The 17,771-nt window shown below is 44.3% G+C and overlaps 1 protein-coding gene across 1 annotated transcript in view; it reads left to right on the forward strand.

Moving 5' to 3' along the window:
• SLC1A7 (solute carrier family 1 member 7) overlaps positions 1–8,485 on the forward strand; it is an 86,195-nt gene extending 77,710 nt beyond the window's left edge. The window contains exons 9-11 of the mRNA XM_077824147.1: positions 1,549–1,683; positions 4,186–4,285; positions 8,249–8,485. Coding sequence (XP_077680273.1) covers positions 1,549–1,683; positions 4,186–4,285; positions 8,249–8,485 — 472 coding nt within the window. The remainder of the gene's footprint in view (positions 1–1,548; positions 1,684–4,185; positions 4,286–8,248) is intronic.
• The last annotated feature ends 9,286 nt before the right edge of the window (positions 8,486–17,771 follow it).

Consider the following 17,771-nt stretch of genomic DNA (forward strand, 5'->3'; position numbering starts at 1 on the left):
ACTTACTGTCTTTATATTTATGTTTTGTCTTTTCTAGTAGCTGGCCTAACTCTCTTCTTCCTATCTACCTCTTTCCATCTGTCAATCTACCCAATCATTTATGCTCCTGGAAAAGGGAATCCATTTTCCAAAAGAGCACTAATTAAATAGAACACTGAACAAGTATGTAGTAGAGAGCTTAAGCCTGCATGGAAACTAATATTTGTATCAGAGATGGTCTCAAACTAGAATCCTGATCTAAGACTCCCCCCACTGAACATGGGGAAGAGGAACTCAAAATGGTACCCTCAATCTGAAAACACCTAAGCTTTGTCTCACCTAGATCATGATCCAAACACTCTGACTCAGTCCCATTTCTTATTTGAAGTCAGACATTTGGTTCAATACTCAGTGTCAAATAAAAATGAAATTTTCAGTTCATTCATGCACTATTTGTATTGCGGTAGAGCCTAGAGTCCCCAGCCAAGATTGGAGACTGGCACCCATTGTGCTAAATACTGTACAAAGACGTAGTGAACGGCAGTCCTTGTTCTGAGGATCTTACAGACTAAGTAGATGAGGCAGGCAAAGGGTAGGAGACAGGAAATATTATTATCATCCCTGTTTTACAGATGAGGAACTGAGGGATATAGAAACTAAGTGACTTGCCCAAGGTCACACAGGAAGCCTGTGGCAGAGACAAACTGAATCCAGTGGTCTTGAGTTCCAGCCTAGTTCCTTAATCACAAAACTATCCTCTCTTTTCCAGAGGATGAAATTTATGTCTGCCAGGTCCCCCTGCCCTCTTCCTGCCTGGCTGAAAAATACGAGAATCAAACAGGAGTAGTGACTGGTTTCTATTTTCCAGAAACATAAGAGAAGGATGAAATCATTCATGCTTGCTTCATACTTAGACCCAAATAGATGAAACCAGGATCTAGGATGAGATCCTCACCCCTACTCCCGTTCATATATGCTGGCTAGAAGGGCTAGAACAGCATAAAAGGACTGGCAGAGGAGGATTCCCTTGGTACAGGAACTACAGACATCATCTATTAGGTTCGTTCCAAGGACCTCCTTGCAAGCCTTGACATAGGTTTTACACTGAGGGTGGGTGTGTATCAACTTCAAGTCTGCAGTATGCAGCATTGAAGAGATTCTGGGGTCAGGCTGACATCATTGAGACAGGCCCCCACAACTGTTTAAATTACACTGAAGGCTGCAAAGCAGCCTAGAATCAGGAGGGTGCAAAAGTAGCTTAAAGCCACTTTAGCTGCCGTCCCTTCCCTTAAGGTCAGAAGTTCTGTGCCATGACTTAGAGGCGCAGTGCAGAATCTTACCACTGGAGCTCACCCACTTGGCTATAGGCATAAAAGATGAAAATGTAGCAGGCTAATGTGTCCCATTCTAGCCATCTGGCTGATTTCTAATAACAGTTCATCAACTCCTGTTGCAGTGGCTTGTACGTGAGTGATTCTGGTCCAGAAACAGTCATGTAGAGATACTTTGTGTTATTGCCAGCCGTGTGATATGGCTGTAAAATCTTATTGTTCCTCTTCTTGTTTAAAGTATCACAGCAACAGCTGCCAGCATAGGTGCTGCAGGGATCCCACAAGCTGGCCTTGTGACTATGGTCATTGTTCTGACATCAGTTGGGCTGCCTACAGATGACATCACTTTAATTATTGCAGTTGACTGGGCATTGTAAGTAACTTAGTGTCTGAACCTTCCTTCCATCTGCAAATCAAGTTGTTGTTCTGTACTCTGCATGTCAATCCATAGACGCTTAGGGTGTCACAGCTGTCACTTCTGCACATCATAATCACTGGGAACTTCACAGAGACAACAGGGATAGAACTTGAGAAGGCACCCAAACTAACAGAGACTCCTCATTAGCAGTCTAGTGTCTGTGGCCAGAGCGAGCTGAATTAATAACAAATTATTTATTTTGAATTTCAGCTCTTTCTTTGTGAATTGCCCATGAGCAGATTTAAACTTTCATATCCTTCATTATTCAAACCTGTTCAAGTTTTTGGTATCTAGATTATGAGCAGTTCAGGTCTTAGCCCTGATAATGCACAGGCCAGGTCTACAGAGATAATCTAAACAGTTCAGCATTTTATCAGTTAACTCAACTGTTGGCATTCGTGTTCAGACATGATAACATTTTGCAGTGTAGATGAGGCCATAGTTGAGCAGTTCTGATTATATCCAGTAGATATAATACCCTCTCTCTCTTTACAATAGCTGCTTTTCTTTTATTCTAAGTAAGTCCTACAATCTTACATTTCTTCATGATTCCTCTAAATACAGTAAAGATCCATTGCACAAGATGCTACAAAAATGCAATTACAAGTTCACTGTATTTTATTTAAACTTACCACACTGAAAGTACTTCATGAAGTATTCGGGGGGGGGGGGGGGAAGTTGGGCTTGTGGCCTTTTTTGTTTCTGTAGGAGGCTTAGACAACCTGAAGGTTGAGTATTTTTTTAAGTTTATTTTTTATTTTCAAAAATATCAGGAATGTGAAGTCTGGCTTTTCTTGGTTTTGCTGGAGAACTTCTGGGATGTTTCTGGGATGTTTATTGTGACCTCTAACCTTTAAAGGGCAAGGGTGTTGAATCTATAACAAAGCCATTCTTTAACAGATAACAAAGCTCAACAAAAACAAGGTGTTTAAACACACTGACTAAAAAGCTCTTCCCGTCTCAATTACTCGGCTCTGACTCAATACTTGTAAAGTCACCATTTCACTATTTGTCTTGTCATCAGAGCCTTTCAGCTTAGACAAGCCTTGAATTTCTAGTGTAAAACCAGCAGAAATTTAAAAACAACAACAAAAAACCACTTCAGGCTCTATAAAAAGATCAAAGAAGGTTGCATGCCCAATTTTTTTCTTTTGCAGGTCACCTTGAGTGAGAAGGGCATACTTACATTTCTTGGACTAGGGCTTGGCAGTTTCATAAACCTATAGGTGCAGAGTGAACTGATCTGTCTATACTGTGGCTAGCTTTACAAATATTTTCATCATTACATTTGGGGGTAGAAAAACATAAAGTTGCTTAAATGATCTGATAGAATTGAAATCTCCATTACAATGCATTAGTTGTATTGCTTGTAGAACAACTCATTTAGGTAACCTAAGTGGGTACGTGAATTTAATAATTTTATCCAGTGCCCAAGAAAAAACATACACACACTTCTTACCTACTTGGTTAAAATGTTGAGTACAAGTTTTGTATCTGATTATATATAACTGTACCCTCTTATCAGACCCCAGAATAGCTTCTTCCCACTCAAAGCTGCCTCATATTGGTGTTTCACACACAAAAGGATACAGTTAGTTTGAAATACATGCAGTGTAGCTGTAGCCATATTGATTCCAGGATCTGAACGAAACAAGGTGGGAGAAGTATTACCACACCTACCTTGTCTCTCTAACTTGAAATACTGTCAACTGGAAATAATGTATTAAAAGTAGTTTCAGATACTACCCTTGTCCGTGAGTCCCATCAATATTTGTGGTTTTACAATCCATTTTTTAAAAATATTTTTTTCTTATAACAAGGGGAAACAGACTGATTAACTGACTAAACAGGGAGAACACTGAAATTGGTCCCAGGATATGAGAATCATGAAATCTATGATACAGATGTTGTCAAATGCACAAAGTCAATAAACTGAAAATATTCTCTCTCATTTCTTTCTGTCCTAGTCTTAAGTGTTACTTGTAACGATAGCAGGTAAGGTGTTTTCAGACAGGAGTGTGATATAAGTTGACTGTTTCCTGTTAGTTTGATATTGCCAGGAAAGCACTGTTATTTGGGTATGTTGTTCTGGAAGACTGCAGACTCTGCTACACACAGTGATCTCCTTAACCAGCATTCTGGTTGCTGTGATTCTTCATTTATCAGGGACCTGCAAGATATTGATTGCCCTCAACTCACTTGAGTTGAGGAACTTGACATTTTGCAGGATCAGTCCCCAAATCAGACAATATTCTGAGTTTTTAATATCTAAATACTCAAATACAAAACTATGAACAGAGGCAAATAGCTCACAGACTATGGAGAAAACAGCAATGATTATTCTTGAGTTGATTTTTTCTAAATATTTAAAGTGTTGAATCAGTATGTACCTGTTGCAGGTATGACTATTTCCAAGACAGAGCACCTGTCACCTAACACCACTGTTTTGTTTGTTAGAGACAGATTTAGAACCATGATCAATGTCTTGGGAGATGCCCTAGCTGCTGGAATCATGGCTCATGTCTGCAGAAAGGAGTTCACCAAGGATGGTGATGAGGTAAGAACAAAACAAAATGAGTCAGTCTGGAGCAATGAACTCCTTGTCAGTATAAAAATATTTTAAACATCAACATCTCACATTCATTTATTCTGGATGAAATTTATATTAATGGAAAGAACAAAATTAGGCTATGGATCAAAATTCAAACGTAGGTAATATTTGTAGCATTAGTGTAAAGGATTTACCTTTTTTTAGGACAGTACAGACGATATGTTATGGAGTTTAAACAATTGATTGTTGCCCTTTAATGAGGGTGATATTTTAAACTCTGGGGGTGGGAATAGGCGGTATCTCCAAATATAGGATAGCAGTTAGACTTCATCACTGTGCACCATCACCTAACTAAGCAGGTAGCGCCAGAGTCATGGCTTTTTAAAGTCAGTCCCAGGAGTATGACCATACAGTGCAAGGTATTTGTTTGAATAATATTAGAGAACCCAGAACACTATGTTGTGGGCTCTGTAGCACATTGCACAAAATGCCATGTGCCTAGGGTGACCAGACAGCAAGTGTGAAACATCAGGACAGGGGTTGGGGGGTAATAGGAGACTATATAAGAAAAAGACACAAAAACTGGGACTGTCCCTATAAAATCAGGACATCTGGTCACCCTACACGTGCCACACATAGGACCCTCAGGAATATGTATTAAATGGGGTCGGGGTGTAAACAGAGCTCTACAGAAGTTTTTTCCATTAAATTTTATCTATAAAATTTCTCTTTCCATTTTGGGTGAGTTCACAACTCCCAACATTTTGCTTTCTTGTGAAGTTTTGGGACAATGCTTTTTTTAGTATCAGATCATGCAAAAAGCCCACTCTCGCACAAAAAAAATCAGATTGTGAAATTGTGATCCGAAGCAAGATGGCAACCATCTTTGTGCGTGTACAGAAAAGGGCAAATGAAGAATATGTTCATGATCACAGTGAATATTGTAGCACAGCTCACAACACCCACTGCTAAAATAATCTTCCTCCCTCCACCACTGTGAACATGTCACTCCCCTCTAAAATCCCTCCACTGGCATCTTCACACCTTCTACATCGCATGCAAGCCCCTGCTTACATCTCTGCTTTTCTTTCCTCTTACTTCTTCTCACATTCCCTGTGCTCCACTCCCCTTGTTTCCTTCTCCCACTCTTCTCTTGGTGTTTTCTTCCATGCCTCACTTTACACCTGGAACTCCCACTCCTGGTGCAAAAGGTGACCCCTCTTCATTCAAATCCCTTTCTAAAACAGATTTCTTGCACTAGCCCTATTGCTGCTAGTCCACCTAAGTGTTAGTCCCCAATCACTTCTGTTAATTGGAGTGACCCCAATAAACTTTCTCTGCTCAGCCCGGACAGCTTGTAACTAAGTGTTTCTCTCTCACTCTCCATGGGGCAGGACTGTCTTTTTCTAGGTCTTGCATAGCATCCAGCTCATGCAGAGCTTAACTAAATAATAGTAATAAGAATAGTAAATTATTATTGATCATTTCTCCCATTTTACTGCCCAGTCTTTCTGGTGAATCCCATTGTCACTGCTTGATATGATGTGCTCAGAACATTCAAACTTTCATGTTTTGTTAGGTAGGGTCTTATATTGAGAGGTGCTCAGCAACTCTCAACTCCCATTGATCACAGGACGGAGCCCTTAAAACCTTGGGTAAACTAGGAGTCTTGTTTAAGCATACAGACTAACAGAAAAATATTTAATCAATTATAAGGCCAGAAACTAACATTATGATCATCTCGTCTGACCTTCTGCATAATACAGGACTCCTGGCATTTTATTACTGTATTTAGAACTATTAGTTTCCTTTGGAGGAAGATTCTTGAAACTCTGTCCTGGAGCATAGCGTTTCATTCAAAAATATAACCCAATCCCCCTAAAGGATTGTAAACTTGTTTGCAGGGAGATTTATTTTCTACTTGGCACTCAATAACCATTTTAAAACATACCATTAGTCGTCTTTATGTTTTGGCTGCACATTTAGTGTAGTTAGTCAAATATACCCAAAAAGCAGATTGTCTCAGCTGCAAGCCCACCTCCTTCCTCTGCCAATATTTGCGTATTGTTTTCCCTATCAGACCATCTTGGTTTCTATTTTAAGGATATTTCAACACATTACTTGTGAAATCAATCAATAAAATCCTCTTTTCCTTTGAAACAGCACAGAGGGCAAAAACGTATGTTAGCTCAGAGGTCTAGATGATAGGTTGGTAAAAGGAAGGCAAGGAGGTGCCAAAGCATAGATAGACCAATGGTCTGTTCAGTCTGGTGTCTTGGCTCAGCAGTAGCCTCTACATCAGAAGTAGGCAAACTATGGCCCACTGGCCACATCCGGCCCACGGGACCCTCCTGCCCAGCCCCTGAGCTCCTGGCCCTGGAGGTTAGCCCCCAGCCCTCCCCTGCTGTTCCCCCTCCCCCGCAGCCTCAGCTCACTGCGCCGCCAGCGCGATGCTCTGGGCAGCGGGGCTGTGAGCTCCTGCCGGGCAGCGCAGCTGCAGAATCGCGGCCTGACCCGGGGCTCTGTGGCTGGCTCCGGCCGGGCGGCGCGGCTGCCTGTCCTGGTGCTCTGGGCGGCCCGGCTGTAGCGCCGCCAGCCACCAGTGCTCCAGGCAGTGCAGTAAGGGGGAAGGGAGCGGGGGGGGAGGGGGTTGGATAGAGGGCAGGGAAGTTTGGGGTGGTGGTCAGGGGGCGGGGGTGTAGATAGGGGTCGCAGCGGTCAGAGGGCAGGGAACAGGGGGTTTGAATGGGGGTAGGGGTCCCAGCAGGGCAGTCAGGAAGGGGGCGGGGGTTGGATGGGGCTGCAGGGGGCAGTCAGGGGCAGGGGTTCCAGGGGCAGACAGGGAGAAGGGGTGGTTGGATGGGACAGGGGTCCTGGGGGGCGGGGGGGGGAGTCAGGAATGAGAGGAGGGTTTGGATGGTGCAGCAGGGGGCAGTCAGGGGTGGGGGCTCTGGGGGCAGTCAGGGAGCGGGAGGGTTGGATGGGGCAGGAGTCCCGGGGGGGGCATCAGGGAGTGAGAAGCAGGGGGGGCGTCGGATGGGGGCGGGGTCCGGGCCACACCTTGCTGTTTGGGGAGGCACAGCCTCCCCTAACTGGCCCTCCATACAATTTCGGAAACCCAGTGTGGCCCTCAGACCAAAAAGTTTGCCCGCCACTGCTCTACATTATGCTTCAGAGAAAGACAAAACCCCTCATAGCATCAGTAGTCAATAAGGAGGAGCCCCATGATAATGCAGTATTGTACATGACTCCATCTGGCCCAGAAACATTAGGATTTGTAGCCCTTGTAACTTGGCAGTCTAACCAACTGTGGGCGTTTTTCCTACTCATCTCTTTTGAGGATCTTACTAAATTATTTGCTTTGATCAAATCCTGTGACAATGAACACTGATTGCAGGTTGATTATAATGTTTCATAAGTAGTTTTTCCTTTTTTCTTCCTTGCATTTGTTTACATTTAAGTTTCTTAGCTGTCTCTTGTTCATGCAGGAAGGAATAAAGAGCCAGATTTTTAAAGGTATTTAGGCACCTAAAGATGCAGATAGGTACCTAGTGGGATTTTCTATCTGCATCTTTAGGTGCCTAAATACCTTTAAAAATTGGGCCCAGGGTGAATATAAATAGACACTCACTTAGCCATTCATCCCCTTTCTAAACAAAGGGAGATATACTGCCTTGAAGAATGGTTGAACTTCCAGTGATAACAACAGTTCTGCTGACGGACCAAGGGCCAGATTTACTAAAGTATTTAGGTGCCCAAAGATGCAGATAGGCACTTTTCCCCAACCCTCCTAGTTGCCGATGCAGGTTAGGCACCTAACTCCCATTGACTTTCACTGGGAATTAGGTGTCCAACCTGCATAGGCATTTTTTGCCAGATAGGCATCTAGTGCAACTGCATCATTAGGATGGGATTCATTGCCTGTGTTTAGCAGTGATAATATGCAGCATCTTGCTGTTTCCCACATAGGTGCCATTGATCTGTGAACCTAAACCCATCAGCATTCATCAAATCATGGCTTACCAGAGAAATGGTTGTGTGAAGAACATGAGTGAGTCTCGTGGACCAGAAACAGTGAAAGCGTTTCAGCACCATATACCTATACAAGTGGAGCAAGAACTAAACCCAGCGGGGAACCACACAAAGAAATCCAACAGTAAAGACCACTGCACTATTGAAATCAATGAACTGGAAACAAATGTGTAATTGCTACGTTTGATGGTATCTGATACCCAGTGACCTGGTACCCAATCACTACCTCACAGCTGGAGAGAGGACTCTGTCTTATATGGAAAAAAATGTGGAGTTATGGTCAGCATGCTTGTACCGGAGCTAGGAGATGAGCTGTGATCAGAAAAGATACAAGGGGCTTGAAAGAGATCAGGGGCTTCTTTAGGGGGATGATTTTAATACTGGGAAATTAACCAATGGACAACTTTGGTTCTCTCTGGGCAAACTGATTTGATTCCAGTATAGTATCTGACACTCCTTTTTTGCTTTGGCTTTTTTATTTAACCCCTTTTTAATTATTTCTGACAAAAGCCTTTTTTTTGCATCTCACTAATTACGAACATGGCATTTATGTAGATGTACTGCTGCCAGAAACTAATTCGCAAAACATACTGAACGTGTGCTAATTTCATCTTCTCTTCTACTCCTTAAACAAAGAGTTTTCGTTTAGTTTTAGAATAGCACTAAGAAAATTGCACTGATCTCAAGAGGCAAATTTGTAACTAATAATGCCACAAACTGAAAGCAGAGCAAAATATTTATCTGCAAGAAAACACATTCAAAAAGCTATTCTGTTATACACACTTCAAAGACAGGCATCAAACTGCAATATATTGTTCAAAGATGTCTAGATTCTTGCAAAGGACATTTTGGCTTCTAAGTGCCAGATCCACACAGAAATTTGTAAAAATCTATCTCTGCAGTAGAATCAGTACAATATACCTGCAATGGCAGAACCATGCAAGCCCTAACACATAAGCATTGGTGCTAAAGAGTGTTCACTGTTCTCTCCTTTTATTTAGAGATTGTTCTACTGTATATGTGTAAGCTCAGTGCTCAAAGCTCTTGACGAATACGCTTCATTCCAAGGGCAGAATAAACACAGACTGGAATCCAATGCAGATGAGTAATATTTGGGTTTTGTAGGGAGTTTGCTGTGGAAACTGGCTTTTTATTTTTCATTATACCATGGGTTGGACTCTGAATGTTGTCTCTTTTTTCAGCCATCTACTGAATCTTCGGTTACAGTAAATTCTGATGGGTGTGTTACCAATGTTTGCAATGAAGAACATTTTTAAATAAACCTGATGTTGTGAAAATAGGCTAATGTATTCTTACTACTCTGTTCAAAGCTGGGCTGGGGGGACGGCATGATGTGCTCAGAACATTCAAACTTCCATGTTTTGTTAGGTAGATCTTGGGGGGAAAGGATTTGTGTAAGGATACAGAACCAGGTAGGTACAAAGATCACAAACTATTTCCTGCCAAATACCTGTGTATTTTGTTATTGTTATGCCTGCCACATCAGTTCCTGAAAGTCCTTAGCTGGTGCTATAAAATATTGCTGAATGTTAAGGTGTCTTCTGTGGGAAAATTTATTAAATGAATTTAAACAGTCTATTCAGAGAGGGCAATTTATTCAGCACTTGCCAAAAGCAGGGGCTTGCACAAGGGGCAGGGGGAAGCAAGGGCATGCCCCTCCCCCACAATAATCGGCAGGGGCACAGAACTCCATTTCACAAATAATTAAAGAGTAGTTTCAAATATGCAAAGCAAACAATTCCTGAACAAGCCCTAGAATAGAACTGATTCATCCAAACTTATCAGAAAATGCCTATGCATAATGAATACATTTGCAGAAATCAGGATCAGATGAGGAACAGTTCACTAAACCAAAAATGACGCTAAATTATAACCACCGTCAGATCTGATTCTCCACTGCCTTGCTCCTTGTGTAGTCATTTATATCTGTGCAAGTGACTGTAAAATCCTTTCATTCTGAACTGGTAGCTTTTTACACCTACTTTGTGCAGGTGTAAATGACTGCAAAAGGGGCAGGGCAGACCCAATGTTTTTAATGAATAGTCAGTCATATGGTACCTACTTCTTAGACAGGTCTGCCCACACACCTTGATTCCAAGGTGCCATGGACTGCCAGCTAAAAAGTACCATCAGGGTGCCAGCCAGCAAAGCCATATGCTACTTTTTGGCCTTGTCTACACAGTACATTAGTGCGCAAGACAAGCTGGCATGCACTAGAATTTATACTGCAGATTGTGAGTACTAATTGGCCCATGTGGATGCTGTTGTTTCAAACTTCAAATTAAGTGCACGAGGGAATGTTTAGTGCACACCAGCAGGGTCCATGCAGGCTGGTTAGTGCATGATATGCTGATGCACAGTAGACTTTATACCCCAGCTAGTGTCCACTGAGACACCATATAGACAAGTCCTTAGTCAAATGGTAAGATCTATGAAGGACTGCAAACCCACACTGCCTGCCCTCAGCCTTCTTTCCTAATCTATCTTCTAGGTATATATAGGACACCATGCATCATAATATCTAGGTGTAGTTTCTTACCCTATGATGTCAGGATGGCTCTTGGACTATACACACAGTATATCACTACACATCACTATATGCCTCCCATCATTAAGGCAGCTAGGTGTCTGATGCAAGTTTCCAAAAAAGATGTCCTAATTAGGATCCTACAGTTGTGAACTCAGCTCCCCACATTTAAAAATATTGTTTTAAACCTTCCTTTGTTCAAATTACCAACACAAAAGTCAAAACAAGACTCAAGACTAGATGTCCTCTTGGTGGTCATAGTGCTTCGAAAGATAGGTATCAATATCAGACACACGCAATATCAAACTCTGTGCAGGAGATCCATCTATTTGCTTCCTGGAACAGTCGCAGCAAATGTTAAGATCTTAACCTGAATGCCTCCATGAGTTTAGAGGTATGGCAGCTCGTAAGAGTGTAGTGAGGCCTCAAGAGACCCAAATCAATCCTAGCATTAGAAAATGGTATAATTTCCACAAAATACACCTCTCAGAAGGAAAAGCTTTCTCACTCAGAGGAAGAAGCCAGTGGTCCTGAGTGAGTCTTGCTTATCTAATGAATATCTTTAATCCTACATAATGGTTTACCTTCTCTCACCATCTTTTGGTGGTGGGTCATGGGGAAGTCTTAGATATGAAATTGCAAAATGGAAACATTTTTGTAGGGTCTCTGGACAGGAAGGAAATGTACTTTAAAATGAATGCTCTGCTAGTTGTATTGGGCACCTATACCCCATTGATAAATAGACTTTGCTTTGAGAATATTAAATGTTTAGCTCACATTGTGTCAATGGTGCCATTAAAAACCTCAGCCATCACAGCAGTGCATGCCTTCTGTATGCCAGTGTGCTGTGACTACTGCCTATTACACTGATCATACCTCACTGTTACCTTGTCAGTTTGTTGTATTCACTCGCAGTCTCTAATTTTATACTTTGATTGTATGTAAGTTCTTTGGGACCCGGATTATCTTTTCTTTATGTTTGTCCAGTGCATCACTCAAACGGGACTCTGATTGGGACCTCTAGAAGTATGTCTGCACTATATACTAAACCCAGGTCTGCATGACCCAGGCCTGCAGACTCATTCTTTCCAAGCTCACGCTTGAGCGTCCATACTGCATTGCTATGCAAGCCTCATAGCTGTGCTGTGACACCTCCATACTGCATTACGCAGACACAAGTTAGACACTGTGGCTTCTGGGGGCATCTCCCAGGGTTCTTAATGCCCATGCTAGCTGTGGCTGCAATCGGGCTTGATTCATGGTGTACTGTGGGAGAACTTGTCTGGCCAGCCCATGGCACAGACTGGAAATGCTGTTAGCCCATCGGCACATCCAGCTTAGCTACTTCCCAGCAACTGGAACTAGCAACATGGATCCAGTGCCAGCGGAAGAATGTCTCCTGCTTCTGCTTTCACTCCTATTTCAGGAATCAGGCAGTGCATCTGTGAGATGCTGGTGGACTTTTTGGCAGCATCAAAGGCCCCTCTTGGAGGAGGATACAGACATGGCATCTGCAAACCAGCTGATGCTGCTCATACCTGTTGCCACAGCTGCAGATTCCCCATGTAGAGAGAGAGAGAGATTAACTGGAGGAAATAACATAGGAAATTACATCAATTAAGAATGTGTAGTTATATTCCTGGAATTTATTATCAGGGACACTTTGGCCCAGGTCCTCAGCTTTATGTTGGCTTATCTGCATCACTCCTGTGGCACAAAGCAGCCTTAAAGGCAGCTTAGGCATCCCTTCAAGGAATCCCCCCAGTATTGAGGGGGATTGCCAGTACTGCCATAGTGGCTCCCTAGCCTGGGTACAGAAGGCATGGCTGGGGGAAAAGGTGCCTGGCCAGGGCATATCTGTATCCCACTCATCCCTGGCAATTAAGCAGCCCTTGGGGGTTACCAGCAGCCAGCATAGCAAAGAGAAGCCCTGAGACTGCTCTAATCTACCCGGGGGAGTATGCCAGTGCAGAATAGCCCCAGAATTTGGGAGTGGCAAAGGTGACAAACTCAGTCACCTATGCCCAGCACAACTAAAGTGATTTGTAACCCAACACCAGCCAAAGCTGATCACTTGCAGCTACACAGCTCCTGTCTGCTAGATACCTATGCAGAGTAGGTGTGTTCATGTAAATACAGTTTGCTTTTGTAGTCTCTCCCTCCCCAATTAGCTGTCAGGGGAGAGTACATTCAGACCCTGCTTACAGGGACATTACATCTTTAGCATTTTTTCCCAGAGAAGGGTATTTTAATAAGATGGAAAAAGCAAGAGAAGCAGAATTAAAAATGTTTTATGTTAACTGATATCTCACATTGCATCTACCACAACCACTGTAAGGGCTAGAAGAAAAAGCAAAAACAAACAGAAAAAAATACCAACGTTGAAATGTTTCATTATGATTTCACTGGTTCTAGTGGTTTTATTGGTTTTTACTACTAGGCTATTAAAAACATGTGGTAATTACACAGAGCCAAGTCAAACTAGACATTTTGCGCCCTAATCTGCCAATATTCTGTTCCATTTAAATATGCTGAGTGTTTTTAATCTTTGGTGGCTTTATTTCTTGAAAACATAGTTACACTCAAAAATCAGAGATTTGCCTAGTTTTCAGTTTATCAATATAATTTACTCAGCAGGAATACATTGTTTTAAAATGGACCCTGCCCCCCGCCCCTCAGGTTTTTATATAGGAATGACTATATCTACGTCAAATTATTCGTTACATGTAGATGATATATAAACTGAACGAAGCACACAAATGCATATTAGTGGAGAAAGGCCCTATGTACAAAGCTGACAGCCAAATGCTAACTGTCCCAAAACCTGGGGCAGGGGATTGGATCCAGAATTGCGGTTGGGCACAGCTCAAGTTGTCATTATTTACACATTAGAAGATTCAGAAAGAGAATACTCAGGGTACGTTTTCACTCAGGTGATCAGTACACGAGAGTAGGTGCAAACAGTCCAGGTGCAAATTGCCACATTGCAAAGCCAAACCAGAGTCACTGGGTACTCACTGGTGTTGCACTCACCTGCGTGTGTTGCTAGCTATGGGCCTATCCCCTTGTGCTGCAGTAAACTGACCTGCTCTATGATTCTTTTTAAGAGAACTGTAGGAGAACTTGTTTGTCCTTCTTGGTACACAGCAGGAATTGTGGGAAGGCATTGGAGGACTATCAAGTGATTTAGCATATAATGCAAAGTAGGTGGGCTAACAGCTTCAGTGACAGCTTCAAATGACTTTTAGTCCACAAACCCAGATGAGGTTTCTAGCCCAGGTTGAATGTACCACTGAACTCAGTGAGAGGGTTTTGCATGTGGATAGGAGTGGGATTAGGGACCACACCCAGGTAAGAGCCTGAGTTAATTCTACAGTGAAGACCTACCCACAAATTTTTTTCTAAGGTTGCCAGGTTGTCAATATAACATGCTACCACACCCAGGGTGACTCAAGCACGAGACATACTAATTCCTTCATCTCTGGCTGAGAGACTATTGCAAATGTAGTCTCATTTACCAATCCAAAACAACATCCTTGACATTGCCATAATCTCACACTACAAATAGGTTTTGGTATTTCCATGGGAAAAACCCCATCCATTGTATAAAACAATTTGAGAACCTTAGCATATGTTTTAAAAGCATTTAGAATGTGGATATTTTAGACACAGCATTTGGTGTTGGTCTGTTTAATGTTCTTGGATTTGCAATTGAAGATTTTTTAGTGGAAACACTTTGTATGACTGATTGATTGTACGATACATTCAATATCCACGCCCTCCATATATAACTCCAGCTGGCTGATTTCATAAATGCATGACAATGAATCAGAGTAGCAATATAACACAAATATTTTCCTTAATAAAAATGCAGAATGCAAGACTTCTTTAGGGAATTCACTCACTGTTGCTTACACTAGTAATTACTTTGTTACATTGCAATGGCCTCCATAAAATTCTCTCCATTCGGGAGAGAAACCACTTGAATAAAGCAGCCTGCGTTCTATGAAGTCTTGAACTCAAGTTCTCTAAACTCATTTGAGTGTACTAGAACTTATAAAGCAGTTATTCCCAGACCAAAACAAAAACAAAAAACCAGCCTGCTAACAGAGTCCCCCGGTGAGCACAGCTGCAAGCAGAATGGAGTTGGGAATTGCATTCCTCAGGCCTGCACTCTCAACTCTGCCATGGACCAGGTCAGGGGGCATGCAGTGGAGAACTGCAGGACTCTCAGGTGCATAGCTCCCTACCATACATCTGCTGCTTCAGGTGCAGTGGGGCTGAGAGCCAAGCTCCTCCCAAACTTTCAGCTTCCAACTGTCACCTCTGTCTTCACGCAAGCACCCTATGGACCATAGAAAGGGCAGCTGACAGCATGACAAACACAGTTCCCAGTCCAGCTGTGTCCGCAGGGAGCTGTATTACTGATGCAGCAACCCCATCTCCTGTGGCAGTTCAGGGAACAAGCCTCCTCTCTCCTGCCTGCAAGGGGGCAGGGAGATGGGACTTGCCCTAAACACACCTCAGGAGCTGACGTGACAGCCCAGCTCCTCAGTTGTCTGGGGGTGCTACAGGGTTCTCCTGGTGGCCCCAAACCACTTCCCCCTGCACCCTCCTAATGGGGGTCTGGGGGAAAGAGTCTCCAGGCTCTCCCAGCTGCTGTTCTTCCTCAGGAAAGGAGGGCTTGCAGTTCCTTCCCCCAGCACTGCTGCCTGATTGCGGGGGGGCGGGAGATAACTTCACTCTCCCTCCCTTCCCCCAGCTATGTCCCTGCAGGGCCAGGAGGAAGGCCTCCCACAGAAATGATCCCCACCTATTCATTTAAGGGCTTGTCATAGAACTCCCTTGTGAAAAGGATGGTTCTTTTAACAAGCCCCATGATGGGTAAGGGATAGGATTGGTCAAAATCTTTCCACCCAGACTTTTTGATGTTCTTTTTTCCTCCCCATGGAAAACTGGATTTTCAATTAAACTAAAATTTTCACCAAAGAAGTGTCTGCTTTCTTTGGAAAAATGATTTTTTTTTTTTTTTTTTTTTTCACCAAAGGGGAATATCCAAACTACAAAATATTTCAATTCTGACATAGCACCACGGTGCCCCCTGGGCATTGGAATTCAGCTGCCTCTTCCTACCAATTCTCTGTGGGGCCAGGCTCCCCAGGTGGACTTTCTCTCTAATGACGCACCAACCTCCCTGCACCAAGAGGTGACCTCCAGTGGTCGTTAGAGGCGCCTATGACCCACAGGAGTGGATGCAGTAACTGTGTTTGTACCTGCGCTTCACTAGCTGCCCCAGCAGCATCCCCCCACCACCATGCTTGGGGACGGGGAGAAGGGGAGCTGGAGCAGTTTATGGCAGAGAAGGGGCCCGGCTGCAGCTCTCATACCCCACCAACACATCCCCTTAACCAGCTCTGAACCTCCCTCACCCCCCACAGCCCAGCTGCTCTTCCCCAGGCTCCTGGGCATTCCCCACAGCACTCACCGTGTGCAGTTTTCAGACAGGGCAGTGGCCGTTCTCCCTTCCTCTCCCATCAGCTTCTGCGGCTGCCTGACTGGGCTTTTCTCTTCAGCAGGCCCCTGCCCCCTCTTCCAAGGGAGATCTTCAGGGTGCCCCCCTCAATCCATGAGGAGGCCCCATCTTCTGGACAGGACTGTTTTGCCCCACGCCTTTCAGAGCCTGGACCCCACAGGGGCCCGATGGGGTGGGCCTGGAGAAGCCACATCCCCCAGTGTGAATGGGGTTGTCAGTCAGAGACACGCTGCACCTCTGGGCGGGGGGGGGAATATCTTATATGGCAGGACCCTTCCTCACAGGGTTCCCTGCCTGTAGGGGGGAGGCAGGCTTGGGCCTTGACATGAGGCTGCTCTGTCTCTGCAGACTCCTCCCTATAGACTGGGGGAAGGTGAGGGGCACATCCACTCCCAGAAGCAGCTTATGGTAGGGATGGGAGGGTGGAATCACCACTGTCCCTCCCCACTTCAGGCCCTGAAGTCTCCAAGGGTGAGTTATGGGGTCCAGCAGGAGGACGGGGGAGCAGCACTGGAGAGCAGTGGTGGGGTTTGAACCTGGGGGTGGGGGATGAGGAGTAGCGGTGTCAGTGCATTGGGAGATGGGTGTAAGAGCAAGGGGGGAGTGAGTGGGGGCAGCACACTATGGGTTAAAGAGAGTGAGGGGACTTGCAGGAAGAGGGTGTGGGGTGCAGAGTGGGAGGGGAAGTTGGGAGGCAGATCTGAGACAGGAATGGGAGCATGTGGAGAGAAGGAGCTGAGTTGGGAGGGGTTGAATTGATGGGGGTGGTGATGGAGCTGTGGCAGGAGTGGGGAAGTGAGGAGGCAAAGCTGAAATGGGAGAGTGGTGGGATTTAAGGGGGGCTGAACTGAGTTGGGAGTGGGTGGGGGGATGGACAGTGTCAGATCTGAGGCAAGAGGGGTAGGAGGGCAGATTGTTTGGCAATAAGGAGGTGTGTAATGGCAGCAGTTGCAGGAAGAACAGAGCTGCGATCTGGATGGGGGGGTGCAAGGGACTTGGAGATCTGGACAGTACAGATGATTGCTAGGAAGAGGAAGGTCCTGTGGTTTGTAGATTGTAAATTCTTAAGAGCAGGGACTGCTGACTAGTCTAGATCCACAAAGGGATTTAGATGCCTAACTGCCACTTTAGGGACCTAAATCCAAAATCCCCACTAGTTGCCACCAAACCCTTTGGGCACCTAAATTCTCTAGGCACCTATGTTTCTGTCAGTAAAGTCCCCAGGGCACCTAAATTTCTGCTAGCAGGCATGTGCAAAGTCACCTCAATTCTGACACCTGATGTTTAGCTTATGCCAGCCCCAGCTAGATCTTCAAACTAGCTGATTCCCTGCCTATCTCACCTCCAGGTACATATCTGGTAGGGCCTCACTCAATGTC

Source organism: Eretmochelys imbricata, chromosome 8 (assembly GCF_965152235.1).
Source record: "Eretmochelys imbricata isolate rEreImb1 chromosome 8, rEreImb1.hap1, whole genome shotgun sequence".
NCBI lineage: Eukaryota > Metazoa > Chordata > Testudines > Cheloniidae > Eretmochelys > Eretmochelys imbricata.